At 39.6% G+C, this 23285-nt stretch overlaps 3 protein-coding genes across 4 annotated transcripts; 1 reads left to right on the top strand and 2 right to left on the bottom strand.

Annotated features, from left to right (window-relative positions):
- Positions 1-535: 535 nt before the first annotated feature.
- LOC128379416 (lipopolysaccharide-induced tumor necrosis factor-alpha factor homolog) lies at positions 536-2206 on the bottom strand. The gene is made up of 4 exons (XM_053339034.1): positions 2161-2206; positions 1926-2021; positions 1593-1794; positions 536-653 (listed from the first exon to the last, which is right to left on the bottom strand). Exons 1-4 carry the CDS (start codon positions 2204-2206, stop codon positions 536-538), a joined length of 462 nt encoding a protein of 153 aa, XP_053195009.1.
- A 10902-nt stretch (positions 2207-13108) lies between these two features.
- Positions 13109-17942, bottom strand: slc2a6 (solute carrier family 2 member 6). 2 transcript variants are annotated; one of them, XM_053339030.1, is made up of 8 exons: positions 17886-17942; positions 17176-17447; positions 16604-16700; positions 16320-16419; positions 15930-16123; positions 15482-15657; positions 15022-15323; positions 13109-13754 (listed from the first exon to the last, which is right to left on the bottom strand). In XM_053339030.1, exons 1-8 carry the CDS (start codon positions 17937-17939, stop codon positions 13429-13431), a joined length of 1521 nt encoding a protein of 506 aa, XP_053195005.1. In that variant the 5' UTR covers positions 17940-17942; the 3' UTR covers positions 13109-13428. The 2 variants fall into 2 exon arrangements, with proteins under 2 accessions (XP_053195005.1, XP_053195003.1); XM_053339028.1 differs by having other exon boundaries at positions 17176-17455; positions 17909-17939.
- Positions 17943-19262: 1320 nt separating this feature from the next.
- On the top strand, positions 19263-23161 carry LOC128379218 (pentraxin-4). The gene is made up of 5 exons (XM_053338862.1): positions 19263-19388; positions 19876-20054; positions 20324-21411; positions 22384-22594; positions 22682-23161. Exons 1-5 carry the CDS (start codon positions 19263-19265, stop codon positions 23106-23108), a joined length of 2031 nt encoding a protein of 676 aa, XP_053194837.1. The 3' UTR covers positions 23109-23161.
- The last annotated feature ends 124 nt before the right edge of the window (positions 23162-23285 follow it).

Here is a 23285-nt window from a genome sequence, read left to right as displayed (position 1 = left end):
TACGTGATCCTAGCACAGGAAACCATGGCAAAATGATACACTCTTTGGTTAATATCAAAATAAATCCATGTAATAACCGTGTGCTCATATCATGGTCTAAAGAGCTGTTACTGAAACAGTCAGTAAGTGGCACCATGTAAATAATCAGGTTTTGAGACAGACATTGAAATTCCTATAATGCCAAAATAATTAAATGATTCTGAAACACAACAAAGGTTAATATTGGTTAGAGTCTAGATATATATGTTTACACATTTTAGTGGCATCTTTTATTCTAAGTAAGACCTAAAGAACTGTGAATTAATGCTTTAAATTCTGACAACACAATCAATCCCGGTCTATTAATAATATGATGTAACGTGGATGTCAAGCATGTTTGATTTTGCGTCGGCTTGTGCAATGGCTCATCCATAGAAATAAGTTACCTTTAAACTGCAACCTCTCCTCAACAATTTCATAAGACAGGTCAACTGTAGTCAAAGGTAACCGGATGTTATGTCTAATTTCTATGGGTACAGCTCTGCCTTCATGTCTGTCATTTACAGCATTGCCTCTTCTCAACGTGCAGGACTCTGTTGCAGCGGGGACATGTGTGGTACGTATCCTTGAAGTTTTTCAGGAAGAATGGAATCAGGCAGCAGCACAGGACTAACCTGTAGCACACACACACACACACACACACACACACACACACATGCAGTTAGTGTCATAGTTAACCATTATAATTTTTGTGCTTGATCATTTGTTTTTGGTTTTATTAAATAAAACACAATTGCATTTATACAGTCAAAATGACATCTTTGAAACTAAATGACACCTTCTATCGTTTTAGATCCTTGGTGTCAATAAGGAAAACTCCACAAAAGAAAATAAAAATGAAAGAAGTACCATCCAAGTTATAGTTAAATTACTTTCTGTTTAAATTTAAAGCTGTTAGGTCAAATTATGTCACTTTTAAGATTGCGTATACCAAGCTGCTATCAAGATTGGTTCAAACTGAGTCAACTTGCTACACACCATCACTAAAATATACTGTTATGAATATTTTAAGTGTTTAGACAACAATTGAAGAACTATCAGGGACTCATTACATTATACTGTATGTGTGGACTCATGCATCCCAAACCAACCTTCAAAAATGACATGAGTTGAATTCAGGACACAAGGTTGGATTACATATACACATAAGTGTCATTTGATCATTTTATTAATAGCAAAATCTGCCAAACTAAAGTGCAGCATATGGTGCATAAGTATAGTACCCCCATTCTCAAAAGTATTTTTGTTAATGGGTTTCACATTCACGTGCAGAGGTGGGATTAGGATTAGATGTAATTACAAGAACTTTTAATTTTAAAGTAAGTAAACTAAGTAGACTATGTTCTTGTCTTGAACCTTGGCTGGTCTCTAGGTCTCTGGGTGATGACAAAGATGTACTGTATGTATGGAGAGGTCAGCAGGGGCTCAATTAATCCACCCATGTCAACACAGCCTCAAAGTGTCTGTATTTAGAGATCCTGGTTAGATCAACCTGGACACATTTTAGCACAAATTGCTAAGCTACAACAGCAGCCCTCGAACCATACACTCACCCGCAGCAGATGAAGAGTAAGCACATAAGCCAGGCATAGGTCCCAGCTTTGTATGTAACGTTGGTCATGACCTGCTGCTGGCAGGAGGTGCAGGTTGTCATACCGGGAGAATGCCCCAGTGCCGTGTCATAGCTCACAAACTTCCTTTTTCCATCTCCAGATTCGAGACCTGAACCCATGGCTCCTCCTCCGCTGGTGTACACTGATGGAAGGATTTAAGACAGGGGAAGCAATGTCAAGAATAAACATTCAAACTTTGTTTAAACCCAACATGAGTATCTTGGGTTTGTTGGCACAATCTTACAATGGTGTGTCTAGGAAGTGTGTCTTTACCTGGGGAGACCTGAGTCATGGAAGACTCTTGTTCAGAGGGAGGGGTGAAGGGAGTGTGGACATGGTAAACTTTCACTCCAGCCCCCTGTTCTTCTACTGGGACAAAATAAGTGGAGAAGAAAGAGATAAATATAGGAGGGGAGGAGAAGAGAGAGAAAGGCAAGACAGACTTTGTTATGATGGTGCTGGTGATGATGATGATCATATATGTGAGCGTGTGTGTGTTTAGGCTCACCAGGTATGAGGTAGGGAGGAGGTTCTTTGTGTCCATCTGTACTCATTGTGCTGCAGAGAGAGAGAGAGAGAGAGAGAGAGAGAGAGAGAGATTGATGTGAATGATTTATTCTTCACTAGCATTAAATACAAAACATGCTAATAGTTAGATACTTCATACTGTGACTGTAAAGTTGTTATGAGACACATGTAATGTTGCTTTCTGCCACTAGATGGAGGTATGGCCAGATTGATGCAGCCATTTATCCAGAAGCTCTGATAAAAATGTCAGTCAGCCCTTGTTGACACATGTCTAGCCCAAAGTGATGACATGGTTGTCAGTCAAGAGTATGCACTGCTGTGTGAATGTGTCTTGTCATTGGTCCTGGGAGGGGAAATACCTAGGTGTGAATGTGATTGGGGTGTGTTGGTTTTCATATTTCAGGTGCGGTCGTTCAACGAAATGTTTTTGTAGTCTCTTTTTCTGTTCACACAAAAAATCTTTCAAGACTTTGTTGTTCTATTTGTTTTATTCATATATTTCTTTCATAATGATCATCCCAACCTAACCTAACCTGTAATTTTTATTTATAAATCTGTATTTTAAACTTGATCAGCAGTAATTTAATACAGCTCTGACATTGTACCATTAGATTAAACACTGAGACTGATATCAATGTATAGAATTGAAAAAATTACACATTTCATTGTTTTGGGCTACTAACAATGAAAGCTCGTAAGGATCGTAAGGATTAGAGCTTCAACACTAATTACTCCAAAGATAAATCGAAACATAAGTCAGTTTAACAAGGGTAAGAATAAGAACAGATTAACATAGCATCTAAATATCTCTACAATAAAATTCTATATGAGGAAGCTGCCACACCTTGAACCAAGCTAACTCACAAAAAGGTGAAAAACATCTTGATAGTCCTACGTGTGGAACATATATTTAAAATATAAAGCTGCATTAATAAACTGTGCATAAATCCTTATTGTCAGTGTAGTCATTCACTGTGGCTACTTCCCTCTTACACTGTCATATATAACATTAATAGATGCTACTTATGTGTTAATATATGTCATTTGTATGCCTAAACCACACCAGTAGTATGAAAAAATGCCTCTTAAGTGCCACTGACTAAGCTAAGGATGAATGTCCAACTAATGTCACAAAATACACAAAAACCAGAGGACAATCAGTCAAGGGAAGAAATGAAAGGGAGTAACATGTAATGAGTTTAATGGGTTTGAATGTCTGTGATGTTAAAGTGTTTCTTCACAATGAGGCAATCCTGTCATTCCAGAAGATCTACAGTAATTACTGCCATAACTCTGCAGCTAAGGACAAAGATGAACACACAGTGCAGGATGTAGCCTTATTAAAATATAATTAGGATACCTGCCATGTGACACTAATCTGACCTACAAATTATCAAACACTGTCTCATTATACTATTACAATATTATCACAGTAGAATAAGGAACAAACTTTTCAGTCAGACACATTTTGAATTTAAAATGTTACATATGGAAAAACATTTTAATTACAATATTTAGAGCTCCAGAATTACAAAGCCATGACTGCAGTATGGTTTAAAGATGCTGGCATTTTACTTCATTTTGTTATATTTTGGAGGGAAATATGTTTATTTTTGGACTTATTCAGTTTACATCTGTTGGATATAGTTACTTTGTACATTTGACTTTGTATCAGTAACTTATAATAACCTTCATGTGACCAGTTCACATACTGTAAAAATACATGACTATCTCCTACTGTTCCCACCTCTCCTTTTGTCTCCTCTTTTTGTGTTTTTTTTGTCATAAAACAAACAGAAGGACACACTCACTGGTATGACTAAGCTTCCATCAATACAATAACACACGCACACATTTCCTGTGAAATACATGGACAAGCTTGACTATCATGTTAACATCCTCTATGTAAATGCATCTCAGTTTCTCACTTTCTGTCACACACACACACACACGCACGAACGCGCGCACACACACACACACACACACACACACACACACACACACACACACAAGCATGGCAGACTTTCCTCCAGCCATTCATTATATGCACTGTCATCTGTCATCAGCTTGGACTTGCTGAAGATGACAGACTGCTTTGCCATTGTGTCATACACACACACACACACACACACACACACACACACACACACACACACACACACACACACACACACACACACACACACACACAGCCTGTATACACCCATATGTTGGTGTAGGAATGTGACAGGGCTGCATGTTTTCTCTGTCACAGACCTGAGGGTGTGCCGCTTGACCCGCTGAGGATGAAAGTGCTAAACTGCTGCCTCCCACAAATTTATCTAAAATATGTTGAGTGGGTTTATCTCTGGAGGGAACAAAACTAACGTCATGTTGTGTGAGTGACATTTTTTGTTTTTAAAAAAAAGGAAAAGTGACAGCTGTATACAGTCAATGTGTGGGAGTCAAAAATGAGAAACCTGATTTTGAATAATCTCCAAATGGGATTTTCAATGTATTTCCAAAATGTTTTCAGTATCGATCTCTATGTTGCTTCACAACTTAAACACTGTACAGTTTATTCCTTCCAACCTGATTCAAGGCAGCAACCAGTGTGTCTGTCAGGGTAGGACTGCTGATCTTGGATAACTGGTTGCTCATTCACTTCTTGGTTTTGATGCACTGTGTTGTGAGCTGCTGGTATGACATTACTTGTGCAATTTGGGGCGTGTTGTGTTCAGGTTAGGCAAAAAAAAAACAGCTTAGCGAAGTACTGCAATTTGCTGCAGTGCAGTCATGCTGCATTAAAGACCTCCTAAAAAAAGAAGATTTGATCTGATTGGGATTTGTTGCTTGATTTTTTTTCTTCTAAATTTCAGAGTTCAGTTGCAGCCTTGTTTCTAATGTAAAAGATTACATGAAAAGTGAAAAACAATAGACAGATGCTAGTGGAGGCCGCGACTGGGTGTGACTGCTGAAAAATTCATCTTCCACACTAAAGAGATGCTTTAAAGTGACAATAGGGGAAAGTTAGTGGCAGCTGCTCAAACAATACATCTACTGTGAGAGAGGACTGAGGCACATGACTGCTGTTTGCTTTCTCTGAAGCTTTATTACTGACAGTCTGAATTTACTGCTGAAGTCAGATGCAGGTGCCTGGGAGTTGATTTAGGAATGGTTGAGACAGACGAAGGAGCAAAACCTCCCATTTATCTTTTTTCAGTTCACAAAGAAACATCCAAAATGCAAGTGGATGAGTTAAATATATAAAACTAGCACCAGCCAATCAGACTTTCAGGGTATTTTATGGTGGAATGGTTCATCAGCAGGTTCATTTCTGACTGTGGTTAAGATAACAGATCACCTACAAAATAATCTGTTGACCTCTGCTCTGTGTAACTGCTCTCTCTGATGCCAAGCAAGCCCAATTGTTATATATACAAATTAACACCCTGAGACACATCTGAATAAAAGATGTGATCGTAGTGTATGTGACATCTGTGCTGGTCGAAGCTGACTCTCTCTCTCTGTCTCTGATCCAACTGTATTTAATCCAAACATGTATTTTCCATGGAATTAATACATTTTAAACACCATGTTATATAACAATAACAGGTAATCTGGGCCTGTATTTTCAATGTGCTTCTCTCTCCTATTCTTCCTCTCTCTCCTCTCCACCCCAACCGGTCGAGGTAGATGGCCGCCCACTCTGAGTCTGCTTCTGCCTGAGGTTTCTTCCTGTTAAAAGGGAGTTTTTTCTTGCCACTGTCGCCAAGTGCTTGCTCATGTGGGAATATTGGGTCTCTTTAAAATTAAAACCTGAAGGGTATGGTATGGTATTTAGAACCTGCTCTATGTGTAAAGTGCCTTGAGATTACTTTGTTGTGATTTGGCGCTATACAAATAAAGATTGATTGATTGATTGATTGATACACAAACCATGGCCCAGTTTTGCCCTCATTATTTGTGTTGTTCTTGTGGTAGTGGTATAGTTGCCAATTTTATATGAATAACTATGGTACAATACAAAGTCAGCTGAGGACATAAGAACCAAAACCATTTTTATATATGGTTATAAAATTAGAGCCTATAGTCAGCCTACCATTTAGTGAGCAGAAGTCAGTTAAGTACCAAATTCAGTCACATTTTGTATTTTCTTTTCACTATCATTATTTGGAGCACAGCAGCCCTGTTTTACATTATTAATATTAATTGTTATTGTAGAATTTTCTATGAGACATTATTGAAACTCTGTGGCATTTTTTAGAAAGTTACATGCACATGTCATTGGTTTGATATACATGAGCACTACTACATGTTTAATCTGTTTCTCATTGTTACTATGGTTACTATTTCTACTGCAACTATTATAGTACTGCTACAGCTGGCACAATTGATACTGCAACACTACTAATACTACAACCCTTACAATTACTACCATTTGTGACTGAAACCAAGTCCCAATGTCACAAATAAATGAATATTCAACTAAGAACCTGAAGAACTCTAGAGACACCCACGCATGTACAGAATAGAGACACATTAGATTGAGTTCATTAATATTCAAAATGTCTTTTGTGAATGGGAGATCCTCTCTCTCTCTAAAAATACTCTGTGAAAGACTAAATGTTATAGTCTGCAAATGCAAAGACATGAAGTAGCACAATGAAAATAAATCTTGTCATTTATTATTATCTTTGACATACTGTTGGCACGTGTGATCTCCTTTCTCCTTATCTAATTTCAGCTAAACTAAACTAAAGACATACATGTTCTGGGAGCCTAACATCCCCACAGGTTAAATGATAGGTTGACTAGAAACACCTAGAAATGCTAGACTTTAGTTTACAGAACAAGAGAGGGAAATTTCACAGCTGCATGTACTGTGAGATACATCCTGGCCTTAACATGTTGTTCAAAACTTGAAAATGCCAAACAAAAATTTAAACAAATCAACAGAAAAAAAGGCAAACAACAAATGCGACTAGCAATAAACAACAAAAGAAATCCTCTCCCTGCTCAACCAGAGCCTATAAAACCTGTTGTTTCTGTCGCCATATTCCAGCAGTACAACCACAATACACAATTTAGATCAAAATGAATGCCTTCATGATGATATAATAAGAGATAAAACACTGGACATTAAGATTATCTTCCTCTTTTTTCATGTTTACTTTATCATAATAAGCAGTACTTTCCTGCCTGAGCATTTAAGATGCATTTAAGATTGCTTTTATCCACTCATCAAATGTAATGTAATAGTTTGTCATATTACAAACTCAAGAAATATAAAACCTGATCCCTCATTCCTTCAGTATGAAATAAAGTCCTCTTTCTCTACATCACATAGTCATTTCTGAAAGTCTTACCTTGGTGGGGTGTTGTCGTCAGTATGCAGAGATGTGTGTGTGAGCTGCTTGTGATGTAGAATCCAGTGGTAACTGACAGCTACACCTGTCTCACCTGTATCTCTAAAAACCTCTCAGGACACTCCCACTGCCCTGCCCTCATTTACAGCAGCACTGCATGAGTCACTTAGTGGTTAGGCGTAACTTTCAAAGGCAGAACTGGTCTTTTTTACTTTGTTCTTTGTTTCTCATAGATCATTCACGGAGTGTGTGCGTATGTGTATCACTCTCGGAAATGAGAATAACCTGTTTCCCTTCTTTAAGCAGACAGTCTGACTTAATGCATACTCGAGGTGGTCATAGTTTCAAGTTCTGGAATGTAACCGGAAGGCCTTTTACAAAATCTATGTGACACATGTTTCCACATTTTTGCATTCATAAAAAATGGACCATTTCCCCAAAATTGTCAAAAATTTAAAGTTGTTCCCATCTTGAGACCAATTAAATTCTTCATGGTGATCTAAAGGCTCCTGATAGCAGGTTGAACTACCTCACCCATATTTTCGTATAGAATACATTTTGGGAGACTTTAGTGCCTTTAAATGGCTAATTAACAAATGAACAAGGTGTAAAGATACAATTAAATCCAATTTTTACAGGCTGTAAAAATTAGCGAGAAATCATCTTAAGTATACTGTGTGAGCAGACCAGACTAGGCTTAGCAGCATGGTCATCAAGGGCAAAGGTTTCAAGAATTCCTCATTTTCAGGATTCAGAACAGAGGCAAACACTTACACTACATTCTTCCAAATGATTTTGAGCTGTTATGTATATTTTTATAAGTAAAGAATTGTGTGACTTTTAATTTGCTTTCTTGTGGATAATTAGATGAGAACATTGATAACAGTCTCAATCCTCTCATCTAACTCTTCACCAGGAAGAAAATGAGCATATTTCCCAAAATGTCACACTATGTATCTTTGGGCTGCATTTTGCCTTTGTGAACATTTTATTTTATTTAGCTTGAACTACCTGCCTGGGTGTTTTTTTTGTTTTGTTATGGTAACATAATTGAATTTAAGCTCAAAAGTTGTCACTATTCTGTCAGCTGGCAGCAGGCCAGTTCAACCACATTTTTCTACTGTTGATCACTGGATCACTGAGCATTGGTAAGTACTTTTCAAAGCACACCTTACAGGTAGATGTTGAGGGAGGCTGGACATGACTCAGATTTCTAGCATGTATAGGGTTTTAAACCATGGACATTTCTATCAATCCAGACAAGTTTTTTTCTCTATGATCAGTCAGGCTGAAATACAAAAAAAGTAATGGCGTATTCATAAAAAGTGTATTGTGAATGTGTGTAAGTTTAATAAAGTGCTCCGATGCAGTATATATATACAGATGGGTGACAATTTAAAGAAAAACCTACTAAGTGTCTTAGTAAGGTTGCCACCATGTGCCACCAGTTTAAACAGTAACAGTTTCAGTGCTCCTTGGCATTGATCTACAGTCTCTGAACTCTACTGGATGGATGAACCTTTCTTCCAAAAGATATTCCCTCATTTGGAATTTCGATGGGAGACCACTCTCATCAGGATAGACAAGTGGACAATTAGACCTACACCATACCAATAAAATGCCCCACACAGCGTAACAGAGCCACAGGATTCCCTCACTATAGGGGTCAAGTAATTTCCTTTCATTTGTCACCCATCTGCATGCATATAGTATTCCAGAGGGTTCCCTCTGTGAGACAGCAATTCTGTTATTTAGAAAAAGCCTTTTTAACCCTGTTCGCTATAAAATGGGAATCCCTTTCAGTGTATGTTGGTTGCAAGAGATTTCAGGTCCATCTCAGATTACCTCAACATTTAAAATAACCCACTAAAATATTAAATTCTTAAATATTCTTTTTCATTCTTCACTCATCCCACAAAATAACTCAGGTAGAGGATCTAGGGAGCTAAAGGTATATATGAATGTGGGGTGTTGCCTTTTTCACATGATGTCAACTGGGTGAGGTGGTGTTAATGTGTCTGTGTGTGTGTGTGTGTGTGTGTGTGTGTGTGTGTATGTGCGTATGGGTGAGTGAGTGTTTCGATGGGCTTGATGAACAACATTCCAGAGGATAAACCAATCCTCAGAGTTTTTTACATTCCTCTAGAAAGGCTGACGTGTGAGTGTGTGTGTGTGTGTGTGTGTTTGTGTGTGTGTGTGTGTGTGTGTGTGTGTTTGTGTGCATGTGTGCGCTTGTGTAAGTGTATAGTTGTATTAACTGAGACATTTTTAATTGATTACAAGGCAGAAATCCCTTTTTTCTTTAATAGCTTGGACAGGATGTTAATGCTGACACTAATGAACATGCTGGTAAGGATAATTCATCCATTTTCCATACCCAATTATTCTAATAACGTGAGGAGAAAACACTAAAACACATTTCTGGTTGCACCCATAAGATTAGAACCAATCAATAGTAGCAATAATTTTGAGTTTCTTCCATATATGAAAACCTCTGAAACCAGTGCAACAGGTAAAAATACCAACAACTAAGTTAAATGAAATGTTAGAAATAATACTTATAATGGACTTTTTGTGCTGGAATAGCCCTTTTAATGAGGATATTTACAAAAGATGATCTGATACTGACAGCAGTTTATCTGTCCCTTTTAGCTCTTAGTCTTTTGGTTTTAGCCTCAAGCTAAATTAGGCTTGAGAAAAGATATCCAAGCACTTAAAGCTTATCTGTGATTTAAAGGGGTTTTTAACATTGTATATAACTTGGAGCACAGCCCCAAGGAGCCTAATGAATTACCAGTAAAATCTATTTTACTTTGGTCCATCTTAACATGAGTAAGCAAACAGTTTAGAAATGATTATTTCTCCTGTTTCGCTCTGTGCCAATGAGAAACAGAATCAACCTGATTTTGGCCATATTCCTTTATACAGGAAGATTTGCCTCAGTGTTGCTTAAACTTCAGTTCAACCGCAGACATCTTAAGACATCTCATACTGAATGAAAGAAAGTCTCTGGGTTCAATATGTTGAACAGCCACAGAGGTCGTGTCAGGGATGAGACATTAAGCTTGTTTTGTAGTATATTTATACTGCCTTGATGTTACTGTAGTTGTTAGTGCTAACATAAAATTGAGATGGCTCATGTCAAGACCTTCAGTTTAACTGCAGACATCCCACATTGAACAAATATCTAGTCTACAGTAATGTACTTAAAAGGTATAGTTGGGTATCATCTGCATAACAATACAGTACATGCATAACACATACTGAAGTGGGCCTAAAATTGAGCCTTGTGGTGTACCTTGTTATTTAAGAGGCAGCTGAAACACAGACACACACCGCCATGCTGGATGTAAACAGAGTCGCTCTATGGTCATCATTGCCTTGAGCCCGCCTCCCCGTTCTGTGATTGGTTTCCTATCTCAGGTGAAAATTTTGTCTTGGTGGCCATGCTAACTTTCTGAGTGAAATAGAATCTCGCTCAAATGAGAGCATGGGTTTACCCAGGCTAGCTTTTGACAGCACTTCCATACTAAGATTACGGAATATGGTTTTGTTTTTTTCCTGTGTTATCTCTGTTTACAGTTTATGCATGTGTGACTAAACCAGTAATCCATTGAGAGAAAGACACTATCAAATCAAACAATGTCTCAGAAAGGGACGGTCATATCCACTTTAATGATCATATCGTGCAGTCATGAAGCATTGTAAAGGTAAGATAATTGAATTGTAAAAGAATTGTATGTTCTGTACAAGAGGGTTTTACATGGCAAACTAAACATTCATGCACTCAGGCTGTATTAAAGCTTTTCTTTCACCTGTCATCAATGATATACAGCTTTAGTGAGGTGTGTCCAAAAAGATCACGCACACACATGTGGAAATGCACACACACACACACACACACACACACACACACACACACACACACACACACACACACACACACACACACACAACCCGAAACCTGTGGTGTGTTTTCCCTTCTTTTATAAAATGTCAAAGACTGTACAGACAACACAGCTTCACATAATACTGTATTGTACACACATAAGTATCTGTACTTTGTGTGATACACACCTTCAGACTCTTTAAAGTGATATCCACCACAGGCAGGACAAAATAACAGGAACACTTGATAGTGTAATGTTAATATCCACATACCTGTAGGATCACAGTGTACTATACTAAACTATTTCTTTAGGAACCACATTAAAGAAAACTTGTATAATTTACTACATATAATTGGTGTAATGTATACTTGTGTATGCATAATTGTATACAATTTAATGCAATAGTCCATCCATTGTTATCTGCTACGATTTAGTGACATACAGATGAACAGATGAGCTCAATGCAGTCACTACAGAACTGTGAGGATAGGGAGGCACTGATATATCATTGGCTGTGAGTCAGACTCAAACCTACGACAAGGAGATCACACTTTGCAGCATGTGATCTGGCCTGCTGAGCTATCACAGCATGCTGGCAACATCACTTCCGATCCTTTTTTTTAAACGACAGAGTGGATGCTGAACCAGCAACCTGTTTGTTGAGAGGATTAACAAACTTTTAAGGATAGGTTTATGTCAATCATTCACCTGTTGATTCTTTTATTGATCATTTTCTGTTTTTGACCCTTCATAACTGATTATATAACAAAACCTGCAACAAAATCAGTAGTGCATACAGGAATGGCTGCAACTTTGTTTGGTCTCTAAATGCCAGAAAATAGTGAATGAACATTATAGTCAAATGTGATAACTTCAGATGTCTCGTTTTGTCCGATCAATGGTCCAAAATCCAAATATATTCAGTTTACTATCACATAAGAGAAAACAATTCATTAAAATCCCACTTGAGAAGTTGAAAACAGCAAATCTTTGGGCATTTTGAACAAAAAGGACTCAAGGACTGCAACTCTGGGGTTCTCTCATGTCAGTGAAACAGTGTTAATAGTGCTGTTCTGATAATATGAAGTTCATCTAGACAGTCTCTTGGTTGTTTCTCTATCAATGCTCATAAGAAAATAAATTGTGGCTTCTGCACAGAACAAATCATTTTGTGTGCAGAGCATCGTGCCTGGCACTAAGACTGTCTGTGATTGCTTACAATACAAAACAGCAGCTTGTGAAATATAAACATTCAAATTATAGTCAATTAAATGTAAGTGTGTGATATACCATGGAGCATGTAAATACAAAGCAAACAAGTGGCCCCTATTTCTGAGCCTTGTCAATCTCTTATGAAGTTACACATTTTAAACAATATGATGGACACCTAAGCAGACTAGGCTGCTGCCACACTGTCAGAAAACTGAAAATTAAAATACATTTTCATAAAGTATTTAATGCTAAAGTTTGTTTTTGGTATATCAAAAGAGCTAAACAGGAAAGTCAGTTTTGGGTCACCGACTATACATAGCAACAGTACATACTGTATTCTACCTACTGAATGAATTTCAATAGGTAGGTCACTATACATTGTGTGATTTAGATAAGCAAAAATATGCAAGAAAGCAGCACATTGCACAGTGGATTAATTTTTTCCTACTGCATCCATTAATGTCAGAGTGTATTATTGTACCATTGCCACTCACTACAGAATATAGTACGGCTTTGCTTCCATTGTTGGAATGGGAGGAAAATGTTCATTTGCTCATATTGAAATGTCATTATTTTTTATGTGAACATGATAAATTAGTTAAACATAAAACCTGATGATGAACAGTGACATTTTTCTTGGCTATATGAGAGTACATGACCATGACAGCATAGTCTTATTAATTGCTGACAGTGATTATTGTAGAACATAATGATTGTGAAAGGTTTCACAGTCCATCCCGTCCTGGAAACAAAAATAGGAAATATAAAAATGGTTGTTACATTTATGGTCTTCAAGCTTCAGCTCGACTGTACAGTAGGTCTCCGCTTGATGGTGAACGTGCGTCCTGTCCTGAAATAGTTTTCTATTTCCTCCAGCGAGCGGCCACGGGTCTCTGGGATGCACACTGCCGTGAACAGCAGACAGAGCACACACACCACTGTGAAACCCAGGTATGGCACGTACAGGCCATAGCTATCCACCAGGTGTGTGAAGGCGTGTGTGAGCATGAAGGCTGTCAACCAGCTGACAGTCACACACAGGCCTGAAGCCACGCCCCTGGCAACCAGCGGCAACACCTCTGACATTAGCAACCATGTGATTGGGCCCCATCCCATGGCGTATCCTGGGAAACAATCAACAACGTGACGTCAAAGTAAAATAAATGCATCAACTGTCATGTCTTTGTTAGGGCACGGTCACACCAAGAAATGTTTTTAGAGGTTGAACAGTCATAAATAATTAAGCAGTAAGACATACTGCTAATTGCTTAACCCTAATAATTTGTCTACTCCTTTACTCGTACTCCTTTGAATTTAAGTGGCATAGCCTAACAGTACTGTGCCTTTGAAAGGTTTTCCCAACCAGTCAATAAATTGGGACACTCTGATAATCTAAACCAGTTTAACCGAGTGTGAGAAGATACATAATGATGTGTGACAGCCAACAGTTAATTGTGCTTGTGGAGCAAAGTACAACCAAATGACCTGAGGACAAATGGCAGCTTGGAGTGATGCTCACATTCAGTTATTTTCTGTGTGTTCATAACTTGTTGGAACAAGACAGATAATAATTAACTGCAAACATCACATGCTTAGTTCAATACAGGGAGACATGTCTGACAACACATAGCTAATTGTCTCTTGTACCCATGTGATGTTTGTTTACAAGTGCTATGTCGATTATACTTGAGCAGTGTGAATTAAAATGAACTAAAACAAGACTATACTTAACCATCTTATTTAAGCCTGTTAACGTGCTAAGATTTGCTAATTAGTGCTAAATAAGTACAGCTGAGGCTGAAGAGAATGTCATTAGTTTCGGGACATAAACCAAAATATTGGATACCTGATTGTGGCACTGGAGGAAATGCTATAGGATCACCAAAGTTATAGCATTCATACTGACCATGAATATCTGTAGCACACTTCATGACAATCCAGTTGTCAAGAAATGTCTTTTACCATTAACCACATGGTGGTGCTAGATGAAAAATCTGGGAATACCAATGTCATTAGGAAACACTGTCTGGGACTCATAACTGTCTGAACAAAATTTGAAAACCTTTAACTTGCTAGTGATGCAAGAAGAAAGGTCAAGTGATCCCAAAAGTTAATTCCTCTAGAGGCCTTGACAATCTATACCATATTTCCAAGATGTTTCACCCTGAAGCAAAGATCTTAACCTAATGGTGCTGCTGGAGAAAGAGTCAGTGGATCACGTCAGTCAGCACAATTCATCCTTTGGAGAACATGAAGGTCTATGCAAACATATGAGCCATGCATGTATTGATCTGAACCAAACTGATAGACTGACATAGTCATCCCCACAGCCGTGCCGCTAGCATGACTAAAAACAACATAAAGCATGGATGAGTTGGTTTTGACACTCACCAAATATAAAGACCACGGTGCTGATGAGAGGGATGAGATTCGCCGCTGATGTTTGGTGGCTGACATACAAGATGTTTTCAGTGTAGTTCTGGGGGCTGTAGTCCAAACTTACAGTGATGTTTGGAGGGGCAGGGCTAGGAGGGCAAGGCGTGGTGTGGGAGATCATGGTCAAAGTCAGACTTGACAAGAACATCAGCAGGCTTGACGTGAATAGCAGAGCTCTGCGTCCTGCCCTGTCCATCAAACACGCTGCCACAGCAACAGAAAAGAGGCGGACTGCACCTACAATGGCAGCATCATACCTGGCAGATACATAACAAGGATAGCTCAGTCTTTGTGGCATTGTGCGATTGAAGTTAACAGATTTATGATTTGCACAGTCCTTGTGACCTAATGAATGGAAAGATCATACATTTACAGCATTAGAAAGTAGCAGATAATATAGAGATAGATCTCCTACCTGGGCGCCAGTGAGACTTTGCTCTGGGAAAAGATAGGCTCCAGGTAAACCAGAATGGGAGTGATCCCTGTCATTTGCTGCAGGAAACGCATCACCACTGAGATCAGGATTGGCCGGTAGTAGACAGGTGTGGCCAGCTGGGACAACGTGACTTTACCCTGTGTACTAATGCTGTGCTGCATTACGACACACACACACACACACACACACAGACACAGACACACACACACACACACACAAAACACAATAACTTGTGTGAGTACTACTACTTTGTTCACTTAAAATTTCACTCAATTCACTGAAATCTATGTGGTTTTACAAGATGACGTTGGAACCTTGAAACCTCCTCCATCTTAACCTTAAAAAACTGATATCAGTGTGTTTGCACTGGTTAATTAAATGTCCGCTTAAGCTATTTACACACATTATAGTGTTTGCTACCTCTTACCTGTATGGCACTGAGCTCGATGTGTGTGTCGTAATGCTTCCCCCTCAGCCAACGGAGGGCCTTTTCAGCCTGCTGCTCTCTGCCCAGAGAGAGGAGCCTCCTGGGAGAGCAGGGCATGAAAACCAGCAGCACAACCATCAGCAATGCCGGCACCTCCCCTGCCACTGCCAGCCACCGCCACGGTACCACCAGACCTATGTATCACATATGATGTTGAAATTATGATTCAGATAATTCTGCATCAGTTTGGATCGTAATAGAATGCACTGTGTACCATTGTATCCACTGAACCCCCTAGAATTAAAGCTGCTCTAGGTACAAGTTTCAGCTAAATGTCTAAAAAATATATTGTAAATTAGTATTAATACAGCAGTATTGGATTGTTCCTACCTAGACTGTAGAGTGCCAGGGCTCCAAACACAGCAGTGATCTGTGGACAGGATCCCAGAGCTCCTCTCACTCCTTTGTGGGAGATTTCGGATATGTAAACCTGTGACACATGTAACACACATACAGCCACAACCGTTTACATAATTGATGTCATCACAAGCTCAGTGATAAAGGGGTTAGGTTCATGTCTTGCAAAGAAGAGGGGTTTTATTAATGCTGATGGAATTTGGGACAAAAAAGGGGGAACGGAAAAAAGAAAAGCATGTGTAACCATGGTAACCTACAGGAATGGATGCTGCGGTCATCCCCCCGGCAACACCTGTAAGGAAACGGCCCACATGGAGCATCCACACGTTCACGGCCCCTCCCATTAGCATGTAGCTGAAAAACACACAGAGATGAATTAAAAAAACATCAAAACTGTACATGCAGATTCACACAATGTAGGTTGTTATGTCAGTTTAGTGTGGAGAGGCTACTCTACAGGTGTGCTTGATTTCACTAACAGCGGTAATCAGATGGTAATATGCCACATGAATTTGCACCTAAAATGTTGTCAAAACTTTCACACCATAGACCCCTGTAACACACACACTGACTATATAAGGTCCAGTCATACAGGCCTACTAGGCTATGAACTTTTATTTTGGACCTAAGCAGTCGTCAAGATTATACAAAAAATAGGAAACTAAAATGTAGTTTGCATTTTTGCTTCCATAAACAAGGATGTGAAAGTAAAACATCTGCCAGAATTTACTTTTAAAACCTCAGACAAAACAATATTTTTCAGACCACGTGATTATATTGTGCTATATATATCACTATCATATATAAAATAATATTTCATCAGACGCACCCAATAGTCGAGGGCAATGCTGACACCATGATGCTCAGCTTCCGTCCAATTAAGTCGTTCAGCAGCATGGCCCCCAACCCACCGGCTGCTGCACCCAGCGTGTAGATTGAGCCGAACCAAGCTGCCTGCTCCGTGTCCATCTTGAGCCGAGGGTCGGCATCACGACTATTGAGCTTTGGCAGGACAGGAGACGGGTAGACTAGAGAGTAACCGAAGCTGAAGTTCCCGAGGACGGCCGCAAAGACGGCCAGGTACAGTTTAGAGTTATTGATCTGGGATGGAGGGATGTGGATAAGTTTAAACGCAGATCTTCATAGAAAAAAAAAGACAATTATGTGCTAATCTATTATACTATTCAAATTAAAGGGAAGTGTTAACCTAAATATTAAAAAACTCAGAAATGAATTAAACAGGAACATATTCATAAAAGTTTACAATATGCGTCTGGTAGGCTATATTGTTCCCAGACTAAACTTAGCATTTTCTAACCTTACTTCTAAAACCTCATTTTGCATTATATCTACTATTCTAGCAGTCATTTTCAATGTTGTAATGAACAAAAATGAAACAGGTTCAGCAGGATTAGTGAGCGAGAATCCATAAACACGCAGAGAACAAGTCATTCTTTGTTGTTCATGTAAAACCCAACACTCACACACTACATTGATGAGCTGTCGATGTTGCTCTAAAATAAGATAAATGTTTCTAACCTGGGACTCAGACGATGTTGGTCTTCTCTTCAGCAGAGGAGTCTCTTCACCCATGTCCGCAGCAGTAGACGTCATAGTTGTTCAATGACAAATCAGCCTTTGTAAAAGGTGTCTGATTTATCTGTTATCTGTTTGCACTAAAGTGAAAAAAAGCTTCCAGGTGATCCTTCTTTACAGGGTCACAATGAATATAAGAAAAAAGATGGTTGCATGCATAAGGACTACTCTTGTTTAAAGCAGTCACAGATCTACCCTGTTGCAGTGGTGAACTTGATATTCCTGTGGACTGTGTGAAGACCAGGGTTTTCCAGGCTGACTGTGTGAAACTAACGGAAACTTAACTACATATTAGTCACAATGAAAGTGAAACTAGAATCTAAAAATCTACACTGAACTTCCATAATTGAAATTTATGGTATGAATTTGTGGGATGAAAACTGTCATAGGACACTGACTGAAAATTTCAGCTGATGATGGATTCAGATGTAGCTAAGCTTTAAAATGACATAGCCAACTAATGAGATTGTTATAGTCAGTAGTGAGTCTTTAAACTGCAGTGTAAATAAAGCCACAGTGACCAGTAAGCAGAAGAGAGGGATGAAAGCATGATTCCTAAATTAGGTCATTCAAAACAAAAAGCAGAAGAGGAAGAGAACAGCCAGATCCCCTGCTAGTTAGAGGGAAGAAAAAAAGTACAGGCTGCTTCTCCCTCTGCCCACGCATCATGAGATTTACTGCTTCATCACAGCAACACACACGTACAACAACATACACATATACAGCCTTATAAATACAATATAAATTAATGAAAATGTGTGTTTTTAATTTAGATCATAGTGCCTGCTATTTTTTGTCAAATGATAGTCTATCATCAAAAAATATTGACATCAAAAGTTCCCTTTCGTGCAACCAAAAAACAACCTGCAAAAAATAATGCTGCAAAAAAGAAAAGCTGCAAAGACAAAATAGAAATCATGAAAAAGGTGACTGTCCAATTCTCAGCACTTAAACATGAGTGAGACATTGTGTATTGATGTGCCTCCATTATCCTATTTATCAGTAAACACTGGAGATTAGCTGGTAGATTGTTTTGAGGAGTTTGCTTTCTTTTCTTATGCAGGAGAGCGATAGAGAGCTGAGTACCTGTTAAATCCATCTGCGTTCTCCCCAGTGATGTTGTGGAAAGTGGAAAGTGTTTCTGTCCCAGCTCGTGGGAGTGCTTTTGTGTACTGTGTGTGTGTCTTTACTGCGTCTGCATACTGCGTGTATCCAGACCAGCCCTGTTTAGCGATCATTTTCTCTCATCTTTTGGTTGCTTCCACACTTCCAAACTGGGATCCAGACTCCCAGCTGCATCTGTCCGAGCTCAACTCAACCATGGGTAGCCTCAGGCCTGGCCAGTGGCCCACGATCCTGGTCCACATGCTTCTGATGCAAACACAGCCTGTAAAGGTGCAGGGAGTTAATTCTGTCTCCCAGAAACTGAGACGACTCAACGAACAGGTAGGCTTGAATCAAACGCGTGTGTGTCTACATTAATAATAGATAACTTTTAGTAAAATAATGGACTTTTAAAACATTAATTATTAGTCTATTGTCATATTGAACTTTTCAATGATGCAAAATATTATATCAGTCTATAATTGTGATGATCTAATCCTTCTCAGCAAGACTATGCTGACTGACTCACTACATGTTTTTATATTGCAGAAGTCTAAATTGAAGTGTATTCCACTGTAAACCAAATCTATGGCTAGGTTGCAACTTTCCTGCTAAGCATTAACCTTAGAGAGATGCTACCTAGCTTGTTAACCTCCTTTAAACTACATAGAATGAGGCATGGGACTTAATTTACTCATCAATTTGTGAAAATACCAACTTTTTGCTCATGTGGTATTACTCATGTTTGTAAAAGTACTCTACATAGTTGAAATCATGGAAAAAATCTTATAACAATGATGACTGTTGACTGGGATTTCTTTCCTGTTAGTTCCAACAATTCCAGGTGCTGACCCAGGCCCGTTTGAACACGCTGGACCTGAATCAGAACAGAAACTCTTCAAGTGGGCTGGAGAGCCGTGTTCAGGCTCTGAATGACCATTACCACCACTTGTCACAGGACCTTGAACACCTCAAGCAGAGCACAACGCAGGAGATAGAAGGTCTCAGGTTAGAGATTGGTCACTAAAGGTCGCAATATGTCTGATATATCTCAGACAAATCCCTGTGTACTGGTTGTATTTAGCAATTGAAGACATATCTGAGAGCAGAGTGGTGAAGAAAGGGGAGAAGGCAAAGAGGAAGTTCACTGTAGTTCAGTTCAAATGACAGGAATTGCATCATTTAGGACTTTGTCAAGTTACATATAACCACATTTTACCAGAATATGCAAAAATAGATGTACTATCCAACATTTCTAATGATGGTTATCACCCTAGAGAGTGGAGTAGAAAACTCGAGAAGAAGAATAAGCGGATGGAGGGTCGTCTGGCTTTGATGGAGAGAAACCTGAGGGAGAACCGCCGCCACTTCCAGAAACAGAAGCCTGATACTGGTCAAGAGTTCTTTAACCTCAGCATGGAGCTCCAGAACCAAGAGGAAAAGCTTGCTGCCCTTCAAGTCCAGCGAGATGAGCTGCTAATTGGGCTTAAAGGGTTGCAGGAATCACTGAAAAACCAGGAGTTGCGTGTGACCCACCTGGAGGGGCAAGTTGGCGGGGTCCTTCAAGGGAATGGAGGGGGTAACATCCGTGGGTCAGGGAGGTCGGGAAAACCCATAAACTCCAACATCACACCTCAAGAATATTTTGAGCCACGTAGAAGAAACCAAACGCATAGAGGAGGGAGACCTGGAAGGATTCTGGATGGACATACCCAACCCAGGCCAGCAGGTATCAGCTATTCCCAGACTGATAGTGATTCCCAAGCAAAAAATCCCCTTCTCCAGAATCAATACCGGGCAACGCCAAACCAGCCTAAACATTCAAAGGCCCAGAAGCAAAGAACTCAGACAGAAGCTTATCCACAGGCACACTTCCAGTATCCAAACCCTTATCCCCAGTCCACTGACTACCTGCCAGAACCTAAACCTCATGCTTACCATCCCCAGTCACAGATCCAGGCAGGGGCCCAGACACGGCCATACCCGATCCTGCAGGAGCAGTTCCAGTCTCAACGGGCTGTGCCTTATCATCGTGCCCAGGTCCAGCAGGCATCCCAGAGCCAACCCCAGTTACACAACCCAAACCATCCTCCTTGGCCCCAGTCCCTATCCGAAACTCAAACTCATCCTGGACCCACCAGAGAGAAACAGAGCAGGACCAGACCAGGGACTCCACAGTCCCAATCTTCAGATGTCCTCCCTCAGCCCCTCAGTGAGTCTTATCAATCCAGGGTGAATGGGTGGGATGAAGCAGAAGAGGAAGAAAGCAACACAAAAGTGAAGTATTCAGTTATTCGCAACTTCCTCCAGCTTCCTTTGAGGCAAAAGATCCCAGCACGGCCAGCTCCCAAGAAGGATGCAAAAAGTAAGTCTACAACCCCAACCAATATTTCTAACATACATAGAGTCTGAAGTTGAATCTGGTTGCCAGTGGAAACATTTAAACATATCTACAGTAGTGTTGGAAAAAGTCTTCATGTTGTATAAAAATTCCAGGCAAGGAGAAAACACTTTTCAACTGGTAGCATTGTTTTTCCACAGGACAGACAATGTTGAAACCCAGATTTATAGTTCATATATGTACAGAAAATCTGTGGGTTAAATTGCATGGAACAACAAACTGAAAAGCTCTTTTTCACATCTTTTTACAAGTTACCTCTCGCATCTTACATGACAACACTTACAGACAGAGAAAGAAGTGTCGAGAGGTACAGTGAGGGTTGGCAGTAGAATGCTGAGTTCTGCCACCATCTGAAAAATGCATTTCCTTTTTTAAATTCATACTGTGTAGCATCTGGACACCTTTTTGTATCTTGTAAAATGTTCATAAAGTTTGCAGTTTCATATGACAATCAGCATGTAATTTACAACTCAGTCTTGTTTGACAATAGATTCCAATATTTTATGTAATTTTTAGGGGGTTAATGAGGCAGTTCCAGTGGTTTGGTTTGGTTTGATGCTGACATTGAATACAGCTTTGGCATTCATAACTCTATGTACAGTTTAAATGATTTACCTAAAAGCAGGAAGGTTTAATCTATTTTATTTTAAATTATTGCTGCAACTAAGAAATATTTTCATGATCATTTAGTCTTCTGATTATTTCTTAATTCATTGATTAAGCTTCTCACCTTAATCCAATTTGAAAAATGTCAAGGCTAATGTATTTATGTCTTATTTTGTACGATCCATGGTCCAAAACCCACAGATAAGCAGTTTATTATCATGTTTGACTACGAAGAGCATTAAATGACCATATTTGAGAAGCTCCAGTCACCTAGTCTTTGACTTTTTTGTAATCAACCTGATTATATTCTCTCTCTCCCTTTCTCTGCAGTCTGTAATGTGGACTCTATGCTGTTCTTTCCTTCAGCCTCAGTGGAGAACTATGTCACCTTCGCCTTGAGTCTCCCTGACCTTCCTGAACTTTCAGTGTGTTTGTGGCTTCGTGTAGACACCTCACATGTTGGCACGCTGCTCTCCTATGCAACACATGACAATGACAACCAGTTAGTTCTGTATGGACGCAACTCCTCTGCCTTATCTGCATCCTTCACTGATTCCTCCTCATCTTCCCATCATTCCAATCCCTCTTCTCCTTTATCACCGTCTTCCTTTGCCTCCTCCTCACAAACTCTTGACTTTGTCATTGGGGACCCTGTCTATCGCCGTCTTCCTGTGTCGTTACTCCTTGACACTCACTGGCACCACCTCTGCGTCATCTGGTCCTCCATTCAGGGTCGTTTCTGGTACTACAATGACCGGCGCCTTACCTCCTCGGGCTCTAACTTTAGGAAGGGCTGGGAGATTCCTGGAGGAGGATCAGTGGTGCTGGGGCAGGAGCAGGACATTGTTGGTGGAGGGTTTGACCCTGCAGAGAGTTTTGCTGGGCTGGTAGCAGGGTTCAGGGTATGGAATAGAGTACTGAGCCCTTCAGAGGTGGAAGGAGTGGCAGATGGAAGAGGTGTGCCCAGAGGGGTGGTGCTTGGCATGGAAGACATAAAGGAAGTACATGGGGAAGTGCAGCAGGTGGCATGTGAATGTTTAGAGCACTGTGTTTGATTTAAATGACAGAAAAGGGTCCAGATGAAGAGTTTCATTCCTAAACACAAATTCTGCAATCATTCCTGCTTGCCTGCCCACTAAGAGGCCAATTATAAACTATTTTTATTTTTATTTGAACATACTTAGGACAGGTAGAAGTTTGTAACACAGGACTATAAAGTATAATAGTATTGA

The sequence above is a fragment of the Scomber japonicus genome, chromosome 18, assembly GCF_027409825.1.
Source record: "Scomber japonicus isolate fScoJap1 chromosome 18, fScoJap1.pri, whole genome shotgun sequence".
NCBI classification, from domain to species: domain Eukaryota; kingdom Metazoa; phylum Chordata; class Actinopteri; order Scombriformes; family Scombridae; genus Scomber; species Scomber japonicus.
This window is presented reverse-complemented; position numbering and strand designations above follow the sequence as displayed.

Coding starts and splice junctions, on each gene's coding strand:
- LOC128379416 (XM_053339034.1), bottom strand. CDS start 2,206: ATGAGTACAGATGGACACAAAGAACCTCCTCCCTACCTCATACCTG. Junction 2,022..2,160: donor TCCTCCCTACCTCATACCTG/GTGAGCCTAAAC, acceptor ATTTTGTCCCAG/TAGAAGAACAGGGGGCTGGA. Junction 1,795..1,925: donor CATGACTCAGGTCTCCCCAG/GTAAAGACACAC, acceptor TCCTTCCATCAG/TGTACACCAGCGGAGGAGGA.
- slc2a6 (XM_053339030.1), bottom strand. CDS start 17,939: ATGGGTGAAGAGACTCCTCTGCTGAAGAGAAGACCAACATCGTCTGAG. Junction 15,324..15,481: donor AAAGTCTCACTGGCGCCCAG/GTAGGAGATCTA, acceptor TGTATCTGCCAG/GTATGATGCTGCCATTGTAG. Junction 13,755..15,021: donor CACCGTGGTCTTTATATTTG/GTGAGTGTCAAA, acceptor ATTGTTTCCCAG/GATACGCCATGGGATGGGGC.
- LOC128379218 (XM_053338862.1), top strand. CDS start 19,263: ATGGGTAGCCTCAGGCCTGGCCAGTGGCCCACGATCCTGGTCCACATG. Junction 20,055..20,323: donor CAGGAGATAGAAGGTCTCAG/GTTAGAGATTGG, acceptor TTATCACCCTAG/AGAGTGGAGTAGAAAACTCG. Junction 21,412..22,383: donor TCCCAAGAAGGATGCAAAAA/GTAAGTCTACAA, acceptor CTTTCTCTGCAG/TCTGTAATGTGGACTCTATG.